Consider the following 12281-nt stretch of genomic DNA (forward strand, 5'->3'; position numbering starts at 1 on the left):
CTGACTGAGAAGTTAATGACGAGGGCTGGATGGAATCCGATCTTGAGTGGCCACACCCTCATGCCAGGGTCCTGTGGGGTGGGACCTCGAGTGAAGAAATGCCCAGAGACCAGTTGTTCCATATGGGGTGACTTCTGTGAAGTTCCAGCTGTTCCCCAAGTGTCACTTGTTCCCAGCGGGTGGGAACAAGGGGCTGGGTGGACACTCTGACCAGTGTGAGCAAGGTTGGGGTACCTCCTTTCTAAGGAGAACATTAACTCTTACTTGGGATTATTTTCCCAATTCTGAAGCAAAAGGCCATAGATCTACCTTTGAAGAGAGACTTGGGGAAGCCCAACTCCTCTCCATTTGCCTGACCCCAGCCTCCTTAGCAGCCACACAGATGGTGACCCCAAGGTCTAGCATGCAGAGTTTGTATCGGCCCAGGGAACTGTGCCTAGTGTTCTGTACCTCAAGTTACTTGGGTGAAACCCCTGTGTACCAGCCAGTGGTCATGGCCTGGCCACCCAAGATCTTTTGTCTAAGTGACAAGGGATGGTAGAGCACTTTATGGGCACCTGTGACTCTGAAGCACCCTGGTAGGAACACTTTCTGTGAGAAGATCCCGGATGTGGCTGTCCCCTTGTGATGGGCAAGCTGAAGGGAAGGGAGGTTTCTCTCAGACCTGCTTTCTGCCTGTGGGGAACCACCTCTGAGCCTGGCAGAGGAGCCCCCAGCTTGGGCAAGCCCATATCTACCTGTCCTTATTCTGTGTGGGTGTCCGTCTCCTAGTCCCTCAGAGTCTGCGTTGTTTCCCATTGTTCTATCTTCTGCAGACCCTAGGGTTCCAGAGGGACAGACCCCAAGGCTTCCTTACTTTTGTATGCCCCCATGGACTCTTGTCTCTGTGTGTGTTGGGGATGTCCAGCTGTCCTGGAAGGAGACAGACAGGAGGACTGAGGGACTTTATCAGGTGTGTCTCAGGAGACCGCCTTCAAGCTTCTTTGTTAAGGGTACAGTGTTCACCCGTGAACTTGGGGTGGAGGAGACTATTCTCTAGCACCTCAGGGTGTGGCCTTGGCTACAGCTTCTTGAAGAGGATATATATGCAACATTCATGCACCTGTGCACCCACACACTGTTACTGTATACATACACAAACATGTACTCACGCACCCACGTATTCCCATTCTTACATCTATATGCTTACACATTTTTTGTTTGTTTGTTTTTGTTTTTTGAGACAGAGTTTCCCTATGGCTTTGGAGGCTATCCTGGAACTAGCTCTTGTAGACCAGGCTGGTCTCGAACTCACAGAGATCCACCTGCCTCTGCCTCCTGAGTGCTGGGATTAAAGGCGTGTGCCACCAACGCCCGGCACGCTCACACATTCTTGCACACTGAAATACCCACCAGAGTAACATCTCCACTCATGAACCCTCGCATATTCATATTTACACATGCGAACACCTCCCGACTCTCAAGCCATGCGCCCACACGTGTGCATGCAACACACAGCTCTCACACTTTTGCTCTCTGACACTTCGCTCTGAGACTTGGGCCCCCAAAGAATTGTTAAGCGATGCTCTCTTCCAGGGTGTGGTCAAGCATCCATGGCCTGACTTCAGTGTTATGGTGTCGAAAGCCAAGAGCTAGCACCGAGATGTTGCAAAGTAAAAATTTACTAACGGCCGGGCCATATGTTCAGTCTCCCACAGTGGGAGAATGGAAACGCCCGTGTTAAAGGCAGAGTGGCCTCTTTATGCCAAGTGAGCAAGTGATTAAAAGTAAAATTTTGAAGTTATTTTTTCATATTTTATTTTTTATTCATGTTACATATCAACCACAGCTCCCCCTCCCTCTCCTCCTCTCACCTCCCTCTAAAATTTTGTAGTTACTTTTATGATCACAGGAAAGGTACATGTTAGGGGTTTATGGTCAGACAGCTGACATACCACGAAACATCTTATGGTCAGTTATTTCTCAGAACCGTGGAAACAATTTACAATGTGTAATTCACAAGATTATTGAGGAAGAACCAGTCAAAAAAAGTTGACGTTTGGCTAGGGGACATGGCCAAAGTCTAACAGTGTTTGACTAAAAAGAATATGGAGTCAGCTGTCCCTTAACATTCAGAAGTCTGAACTTCTGGGGTCGGGCTGTTGGGGTATGTCCCTATGCTTGGGCTGAACTTCAGTGTGCCGAGCTCCCTGTCCCTCCCCTCATACTTCGGTCTTCTTCAGCCCTGGCCTGCCCTGTGTCTCTTTCCTTCCCCCCATGCCCTTCGTGAGAGGCAGCTGGATATAAACCACCATAGACTCCTACGTGAGAGCCCTGGGCCTCGGCCATAGCATATGTATGTGTGGTGTATGTCCATGTGTGTTCGTGTACATGCTCTGCTTGTGTGTTCATGAGTGGGTACTTGTGGGAGTGTGTGCATGTGACTGTCTTTCTCCAATGTTCTTTAACTTATACACCGAGGCAGGCTCTTTCACTTGGATCTAGGGCTCAAGGATTTGGGTAGTCTAGCTAGCTAGCCTGCTCTGAGGAGTCTGACTCTGCCTCCCGCACGTTAAGACTAGAAGCAGGCAGCCACACATCCTCAGCATTTATCTAGGGGTCAAGGATCCAACTTTGGGCCACACGCTTGCGTAGAAGCCCTTTACCGGCTGAGCCATCTCCCCCTCCCACCCCCCACCCTCGCTCCCAAACTCACCATTTTAAAATACATTGCCCTGTGGCTTCACAGTGTGAGCAACCAAGACCCTTGTTTGATTCTAAAACATTCCTGTTATTTTCCTTAAAACCCTCCATCCTCGCCACAGTGAGGGTGGATTCCTATGCACACAGGCATAGAGTCCAAGGCCTGCTTGGTGTCTTCATTTTAGCATTCAAGGCTTCGCATTGCAGTGGTCTAAACACGTCACTCCTTTTCACGACACAGTCGTTTTCCCCCTTGTGCCTGCACGCCTCTGTCCACACACCTTGGGGACTGCTGTGACGGGGCTGGTCTGAACACATGCATGCAGTTTACTGTGAATACAGCTGGCTTTGGGTGTGGTCTGGGAATGGAATCTGTGGGTCCCTCTAGGTTCCAGGGGTTGGAGGTTACTGATGGTTTTGGGAAGCTGTACATTTTCCATTCACTTGGGGCTTCTTGGGTGGGCTCCCCCATAGCTCTCAGCTCTGGCTCACTGGGCCTGGAGGGTCATGGAGAAGAAAGTATGACTGAGTACCAAGACTCCCCTTTTCAATTTGCTGAGAGGGAAATTTGGGTGGTCCTAGCCTAGGTGTGGTAATGAGACTCAGGTTTACAGTTTAGGCTTCTGCCACTAATTTGCTGTGCGACCTAGGGTGAGTTAGGTAACCTTTCTGAGCTTCCCTTTAGTAGACATTGAGGGAAGGGCTCCAGGGTTGCTGAGTATCTGAGTGTTGTTCACATGCTGGGTTGGCTGTTGCTCCCCTCTCGTGGAGAGAATCCTTGCTCCTCACCCCCCAGTCCCCACCCTGGATTCCTCCCTGCTTCCTCCCAGTGACCTGCCTGAGCTACTGGCATCACCATTGGACTTAGATGCTGGGCTGGGGAACCTTCACTGTTTTGGCTTTTGTAGCATTTCCAATTTGGGAGTTTTGAATCAGGGCTGCTCAGCTGTCCTGGTGAATGTGAGTGCTAAGATCTAAAAATGCTGCTCTGAAGTATTTTGGAGAAGAAGCCCTCATACTGTATGTTGGCCCCATCCCATTTCTGTCACCGGATCTAAACTGTAGACTCAAGAGCATCCCCCTCCCCATGGTCACCCGACTGCCATTGTCCATCTACCCATCTGCCAGCCACTAGGAGTTCCATTGTGGGATCTCTATACCCCCAGCTCAGGGCCCAATCTAGGGGGATTTTAGATAAGTGGATTCATGAGTGTTTTGAGGAACAGTTCAAGGGATTGGGGATATGGCTCCATTAGGAGAGAGATTACCTGGCAGTCAGAAAGGCCTGTGTTCACTCAACTGCATCTCATGAAATGGGTGTAGTGATGCATGCTTGTCATCCCAGAACTCAGGAAGTGGAGTCCAGAGGATCAGAAGTTCAAGGTCATCTTCAGCTACATAGTAAGTTCAAGACCAGTCTGGGCTACAGGAGACCCTGTCTGAAACAGAAAGGAAGGGTCGGATGGTGGTGGCACACGCCTTTAATCCCAGCACTCAGGAGGTAGACGCAGAAAGATCTCTGAGTTTGAGACCAGCCTGATCTATGGAGTGAATTCCAGGTCAGCCAGGGCTACACAGAGAAACCCTGTCTCAACCTCCTCCACCCTCCCCCCCCCCCAAAAAAAAAGAAAGAAAAGAGAAAGACGGATTCAACATGTGTCACAGTCTCCCACTCTTTCTATCCCTGTTGTAGCCTTTGGCCTTGGTGACCTTCCCAACGTGCTGGATCTGGTTGGGGACCAGTTGGGTGACACAGAGCGCACGCGACGGCATGCCAGGCCTGGCGGTTACAGCATCGAAGTGCTGCTAGCGGTTGATGACTCGGTGGTTCGCTTCCATGGCAAGGAGCACACACAGAACTATGTCCTCACGCTCATGAACATCGTGAGTGCCCCTGGGTGGTGTGGGCGGGCAGGCGGGCGGGCGGGCAGCTACCAGTACTGATATCTCTGGCCTGGAGCTCCTCAGGGAGGGGGTGTGGGGGAGTGACAGCTTGTAACTTAGTGCAGGGAAGTGAGAGTGCTGCAAGTCTGACTGGCCACCTCCGTGTGGCTTCTTCTAGTCTAGTAGGTAGCTTGGGACACATAAAATAATTCCAGGAAGAGGAAGCGAGGATGGCCGTGGATGTGGACACACCTACTTCCTTGGAGCAATGACTGCTCAATCCAACACTAGAAATTCAGGTCCAGCTTGGACCACACAGCTGGATATAATAGTGTTTCTAGGGGGTGGGGACCAGCTGTAGCTTGCTGGGGTGGGGTGGGATCTAAGTGATACTGTGTCCACTCAAAGCCTGGATTCTAATGGTGGCCTTATGCAGGTGGTGTCCCTTGACTGGTGACCCAGGTGTGTGTGTGTGTGTGGGGGGGAGGATGTCTTCTCTCACTCCTTATATCCAGTGTATGAGACAGATTAGCAAGAGAAAGTAGTTTACCAGATCATCAGGTGTGGGGTATGGTTGTTATTTGGGTAACTTAGATGAGTTACTCAGAGGAGTGTCCTAAACTGAAAATTTTGCTTAGGTCAAACAGACTCTTTTAAAATTATGTTGTGCTTGTGTCCGTGCGTGCGTGCGTGCGTGCGTTTGTGTGTGCGTGCATGTGTATGTGTGTGTGTGTGTGTTATAGAGTCAGAGGACAATCTGTGGGGAGTTGGTTTTCTCCCATGACCATGCAGGTCCCAAGGATCGATCTCAGATCTTCATGCTTGTCAGCAAGCTCCTTTGCCTGCTGAGCCATCCCTCAAACCCTCAAATGGGCTCTTAAGTGAAGGAGAGAGCAAATGGAGAGGAGGAAGTCTGTGGTTGTTGCTCACTCAGGCCCCAGGGCTCTGTCCTTATGGTGTGAAGCTTTCCAAGGGGATTTGTGTGTGTGTGTGTGTGTGTGTGTGTGTATGTGTGTGTGTGTCCTCATTTCCTGGAAATTGCTGCTGTTTCAGTAAGGGAAGTTCCAGAAGTTTCTTGCTGTGTCTGCTCAACTGGAGATATTTTCATCTTAAAGTATTCTGACCACTCTGGGGTTCCAGGTGAGTCCCCATATTCCAGGAGCTGCCTCCCAGGACAATGCATGTATGTCCTGGAGCCCCCTCTGCTGGGTCACTGAGTCACTGCTTAGGGAGATACCCATGTGTGTGGGTTCTTGGATGTGAGAGATGGGCTCAAGTGACCAGGGGATGGAAACTGGGAAGTTAAGGGCTGATGGGTGATAGGAGGATGAGAGGATGGACAGGAACTTGGCACCAGCCAGATATGGGGCTTCCCTTGGCAACAGGAAGGGGTCATGCATTTTTGTTGTTGTTTCAAATGTATTTATTTTCTTTTATGTGTCTGGGCATTTTGCCTGCATGTGTGTGTGTGTGTGTACCCCATGTGTGCCTGGCGCCCTGGTAGTTCAGAGGAGGCACTGGACCCTCCGGAACTGGAGTTATGGATAGTTGTGAGCTACCAACTCAGTGGGTGCTGGGAACTGAACCCGGATCCTCTGTAGGAGAAACAAGTGTTCTTAACCTCCAAGCCATCTCTCCAGCCCCTGTTTGTTTGTTTTGTTTTGTTTTTTGAGACAGGGTTTGTCTGTGTAACAGCCCTGACTGTCCTCGTACTCGCTCTGTAGACCAGGCTGCATGTTCAACTTAGCCCCCCCCCTCTTTTTTTTTAGAGCAGACCTTGCTAAATGGCTCCAGCTTGCATTTCTTTTCTTTCTTTTCCTTCTTGTTGTCCTGGGGGAATTGAACCTAGAGCTTGGTACAGAGCTCTGACCCCAGCTGAGATAAGAGCCTGGGCCATCACAGCTCATCCAAGGTGAGGAAGGGATCTTTGAATGAATCATGAAGAGACAGCTGCTTTCTAAGGCGGAGCACTTGGGAAGCTAGCTCAGAGAGATGTGGTCTGGTAAGCCCCTCAGAAGGTTTCAGAAGGATCCTTCTGTTTCAGAAGGATCTGTAAACCTCTTGGAAGGTTTCAGAAGGGTCTGGTAAACCCCTCAGATCGGGGGCTGTAAGAGAGTGCCATCTGAGTGGTGGGGAAGGGATGGGAAGTTCTTTCTCAGACCTGGGAGTCAGGTGTGTGGAGGTCAATGTCCCACTACCCTCCTTTCCCAGGTCCTCTGCACTTCCCCATATTTTACCTTTGGACAGAGTACGCCATGGCTCTCTTGGCACGCCCAATTACTATTTTCTGATTTTATACCCTTGACCCCTAAACTGTGGCTTATACGCTTGCCCAGGAGTCATTGCTAACTTCCCCTAAAGACGATGCTCTGAGGCACTTCTTTGGCAACTGCTATGTGGATATCCTGGGTTTCTTCTTTTTTCCTTCTTTCTCTCTCTTTTCTTCCTTCCCCTTTTATTCCCCCTCCTATCTTTTTGCTTCTTTTTTTTTTTGAGACAGTGTCTTCCTGTGTATCCTAGACTGTCCTTTAACTTAGTATGTGGTCCAGGCTGATCTTCAACTCTTTTTTTTTAAATATAATTTTATCTATTTTATGCGCATTGGAGTTTTGCCTACATGTATGCCTGTATGCGGGTGCCAGATCCTCTTGAACTGGAGTTATAGACAGTTGTGAGCTGCCGTGTAGGTGCTGGAAATTAACCTAGGTCCTCTGGAAGAGCAGTCAGCTCTGTGAACCTCTGCGCCTTCTCTCCAGCCTGGCCTTGAACTCTTGATCCTCCTGCCACCCTCTCTCAAGTGCTGGGATTACAGGAATGGGCCACTGTGTCCAATTTGGATTCAACACCATAGGCTGGGTTGCTTGCTTACTGCTGCCTTGCCATATGGATAGGAAGCAAGGGTCTGGGATGGTGTGGCTGAGGTCATGCTTCGCATGGAACCCAGCTTCCGGAGCACAGATGCTAATGGTACCCACACAGGCTATGGCTTAAAGGGATTGCTATACATACCTGCCACTGCCATCAGGCAAGCCAATTGTGTGGGACTGTGACTTCACTGAACAGAGGATGGCCAGGCAGACTTCCTGCCCTTGGAGGTGAGCATATGGGCAGCAGACAGCCTCGCCCTCCCATGGGACCCACGGCTCATGCTCATCATTGTGTGAGGCTTTTATTTAGTTGGGATGCCGGAAGCACGGACACCCCTGGGGAGACTTCACGAGTCCAGGTACACGGGTGTCACTTTACTTTTGCCTTGAAGCTCTGCCTACCTGAGCAGCCTTGTCTGTGCCAAGGCAGGCCTGGCGGGATCACGGAGGATATCTGGCTGCCAGGATGGATGCTCTTATTGTGCTAGTGTGTGGAGGCTGGGGTGGGGTGGGGAGGAGTCAGAGCAGATTCTGAGAGTGAGGCAGCGGCCATCATCCAAGGAGATCCTGTTCCCAGGGCTGCACAGAAAGCAACAGGGCTTTCATGCCAAGCCTAGCCTGCTTTCGGGTTCATTCTGCACCCACCTGGGCTGTTAGAAAGATCCATAGCTACGGATGATGGGCAGGGACTCCCTCTTCATTTTCCTCTCATCTTTCTCTGTGCCTTAGTTTACCCATTTCCTTCTTCAAATCTCAGTGCTAGGGAACCCTTTGATCCCCTGACACAATAATGAGTAATTATTTTCAGGGTGTGATATGAATCTGCTGGCCGCCTGACAACAGACAGACTCTCATTCTCAAAGCTTCACTGGGGCTTCTCGGAAAAGCCTCTGTCCTTCGGGGTAATCAGAGACTCATTGAGGACAGTGCAGAGGGGGTTTAGAACCAGCAGAGGCCCGAGAAGCAGGATCACCTGTCCTATGCAGGCAATATTTTACAGCTAGCTTGTCAGGCCCCCTACCTGTAGCTCTAGGAGGCCATATCCATTGACTTGTTGACCCCCTACTTATCCCTCCTTAGGAGGCCACATTCATTACCTCCAGGGCCTGGAGAAGTTGAGCAAACAGCTCAGAATCTATACAGCAACTAAATGGCAGAGCCAGGCTTTAAACGGAGATCTGTCTGGTTCCAAAATTTGTTTCCTAGCTACCACTGCTGCTGTGGCAGAACTTGAGAGGCAGGTGTGGAGAGGGGAGAAGGAAGATCCTACACTCCCAGCCTAATGTGCACACCACACACACACACACACACACACACTCACACACACACACCACTGCCTTGAAATGAATAGGTTTGCTCTTAACTTTTAGCAAAAACAAAAACAAAAACAAAACAAACTCAACCAAACAAACAAAAACAGTGGGCTTTGGGAGAGATAAAGGAAAGGAAAGGGAAGGGAAGGAAAGGAAAGGGAAGGAAAAGGAAAGGAAAGGGGAGGGGAGGGGAGAGCAGGGGAGGGAAGGGGAGGGGAGGAAAGAGACCAAAGAGAAGGAACAGGCAGCTTCAGGCTGTATTTCTTTGTTATAACAACTGAGGGTTGTGGGATCTTGCGAGTCCCCTGACTATCCTACAGTGCACGAGGCAGCTCCCCCCGCCAGTGACAAATTGTCCACAGTGGCAGGTGAAGCTCCTGCTCTAACTATTCGTCCCCATTGCCACACATAGGTGTGGACATTTTCTGAGTCTTCCCACCCCGAGGGGAAACAGCTGCCACCCCAACAGAAAGCACAAAACAGATGCTGTCCCCACCCCCCACCCCCAGCACAAGGCTCATGTTAGCAAGGAGTGAAGAGGCCACTACTGTCCCCAGAGCACTTTCACAGAGGACACTCCTGACATTCTGTTTCTGGGGTGATGTGATGGGCCCCCCGAAGTAGACGGTTGTTCTAAACTAGCAGATGCCACTGACTAAGCCCGGGATCCCAAACTGGGCATTTGTCCCTCTTCGTCCTCCACACCATAAAGATGCTCACTGGGCTCCAAAAGCTGTGTTCGGGAGACAGGAAGTGTCGGGCTCCAGGCTTGCCAGGCCTCCTCGTGCCTCTGTTTATCCGCAGGCGGGAGTAAATGCTGAGCGTTGTGGACTCATGAAAAGGACTCTGTTAGGCTGGGTGGGTCTGTCCCTGTGCTCTCGGAGCCACCCTGCACAAACAACCTGGATCTGAGGTGGGCCAAACAAGTCCGATCCCAGGGGAGCTAGGCGGGCCAGCTCTTGGGCTCTGGGGAACCTTGGAGACACCACTTCCCTTAGTGTGTGGTGATTGGCAGCTGGGGGTCCACTCACTGGGAGCCTACACCCTTTGAAATATAAGGTCATGGTCATGAGGTTGGGCCAGGGGACAAATTAGGAGACTCAGCATCCTCTTTTTCACCTCCTTGCTGTTGACTGGAGATAAGGGTTGTTGATATGACACACGGGGAACTGTGACACCTTGGCAAGGTGCGCTCCGAGGGGACAAGATTTTGGCTCCAGGCCTGGCAACTGTATGGGTCAGGCCGAGCACCAGGGAGACATACTGATCCTGGGGAATCCTGTGTTTAAATCTGGCCTGGACTACCTAGTGAAACCCTGTCCCTTCTCTCCTTATACGAAAATGAAAGAAAAGGGAAAAATATATCTGGTACATCCAATTTGGTAGATGGTCTCTGAAGTTCCTTAGTTCTCCACAAAATTATTGAAGCCACCAAAAGCCAGGAAGAGCTAAGAAACTGTGGGAGACATGTGACCTGATCCATTATTGTATCCTGGATGAGTGTCCCCCCCCAGCAAAAATAGGATGTTAGGGGGAAATTAGGGGACCAAACTTAGTAGTTGCCTGCCAGTGTAGGTTGGCTCACCCTGACAACTTGAACCACACTTATGCAAGATGCCCGTAATGGGAACAGATGGGTACGGGGTGCGTGGGGATGTCCCTACTAGCCTGGCAAGCCTAAAGCTTCTTTGTAAGGAAAGGTTCCTCTGGAACACTTGGGACCAGCGCGTTTGGGGTTTGGAATGTTTGCATGTCAGCAGGAGCAATCTTGGGGAGAGGATTCAAGTCACAACATGAAGTTCACATGTGTTTTGTGTTCGCCTTAGATACACAGCCGGAAGGTAATTTTACATGTCATTTTTAGTACAGCTGAATTTTTGACAGTGACCCATCGCCAGCCCAGGTGTGGGATTTTCCACTTGATGATGTTATTCTGGCACTCAAAAAAATCTGGAAATTAGAGCCCATTTTCAGATTTAGGATGTTCAACCTGGAATTCAAAAGAAGACAGGGCTGATGTCACCCACATAGCTCTTGGTGATGACAGACCTTGGATGCTCTTAACCCTGGTTAGAAGAAGCTCCTTCTGCCATGTGAAGAGGTTGGTGGGGAGATGCTTACTGGGTCACAGTGCTGACGACATGCCACCAAGTGCTCAGCTCTAAGTAGGACATCCTTATCAAACCCACTAGCAACATCTCAGAAGGGGAGGTGGAGGGAGATGGAGGATGGGGGATGGGGGATGGAGGATGGGGGATGGGGGATCGGGGAGGAGTGCAGTGAGATGCTGTCTTCTGGACGTGAACTACTGCACCTGTGGTGACTCGCACAAGATCTGCACAAGAACAAGCCAGTCAAAAATCCCTCCACAGATAGGGCGGGCCAGTGATCTTCAGGCCCTGCTCCATCCCGAGGATAGTGGCAGTGGGTGGTCACAGGGGAATGGAGAATTGTTCTTTATTGAAGATGTGTCCACTGGCAGGTTTCCTATGCTCCAGCAGATGGCCCCATGCCCATGCACCTATGTACGGTGCTAACTGGGCTTAGTGAGTTATAAGAGAGAGAGAGAGAGAGAGAGAGAGAGAGAGAGAGAGAGAGAGAGAGAGAGAGAGAGAGAGAGAGAGAGAGCCATGAAGTTAGGAGGGGATATGTTTCTGAAGGCATGAAGAGAGTCGAAGGAGGGACTTGGGGAATAGAAACGTCGTATTTCATTATGTACATACATGGCTTTCTTAAAAAGCAAACAAGGATCCCTCTTCTGTCTGGGAGGGTTGCTGGGACTCGGGAGGGAGGTGGCGCAGGAAGGACCCTTGTAGGCTGTGTCAGCACTTAGTGGCAGTTGGTGCCTTTGCCTCTGTGAACACAGGTGGCCTTAGACTCCAGAGTCTTTGACTCTTGGCGCTGTCCCTACTCTACATCCCGTTTTGAAACCTGCCTTCTGATAGAGTTGGGCAATCTACTCTGTGGTTCCTCCTAGCATCGTCCCTCAGGAGAGAAGCAGTGCTGATTGCTGGACACGGAGCTCTCTGCCCTTACTCTGCCAAGGAGAGGCTGGTCTTGGTGTGGAACTCGAGGAAAGACTGCCCACAGCCCTCTCATGTTCTCCTGGGGACCTGGTTTATCCTTCCAGCCACAGAATGAATCTCAGAGTCTGAAAAAGTGTAGTTCTCATGCCACAGGGCCTTGGGGGCCTGACACCACCAGACATACAGGGTGATGGGGAGGGGGGTTCTCTACTGCTGCTTGGGTGACTGTGTTGCTGTCCATTGGGCTGGGAAATCCCCTTTTGCAACCTGGGAAATCTTCAGTGATCTAGAGGTTAGGCTGTGTGTTTTGGGAAGCAGGGGTTGTTTGGGAGAAGGTTCCAGAAAGCTCGGAGGCATAGAGCCCCGACTCAGTGTCCCCTTCCCCACTATCTCCTAGTTCACTCCTCCCTGTCACAGAGGATGCTTTTCCTCCACATCTGTCCCTCTGAAGGCTGCTGTGTTCAGGTCTCGGGTGCACAGGACTCCTGTGGCTTCCCCATCACATTTCC

The 12281-nt window shown here is 50.6% G+C and overlaps 1 protein-coding gene across 1 annotated transcript in view; it reads left to right on the forward strand.

Annotated features, from left to right (window-relative positions):
• Positions 1-12281, forward strand: part of Adamts14 (ADAM metallopeptidase with thrombospondin type 1 motif 14) — a 70952-nt gene that overhangs the window by 21688 nt on the left and 36983 nt on the right. The window contains exon 4 of the mRNA XM_040732375.1: positions 4376-4566. Coding sequence (XP_040588309.1) covers positions 4376-4566 — 191 coding nt within the window. The remainder of the gene's footprint in view (positions 1-4375; positions 4567-12281) is intronic.

Source organism: Mesocricetus auratus, unplaced genomic scaffold (assembly GCF_017639785.1).
Source record: "Mesocricetus auratus isolate SY011 unplaced genomic scaffold, BCM_Maur_2.0 Super-Scaffold_100027, whole genome shotgun sequence".
NCBI lineage: Eukaryota > Metazoa > Chordata > Mammalia > Rodentia > Cricetidae > Mesocricetus > Mesocricetus auratus.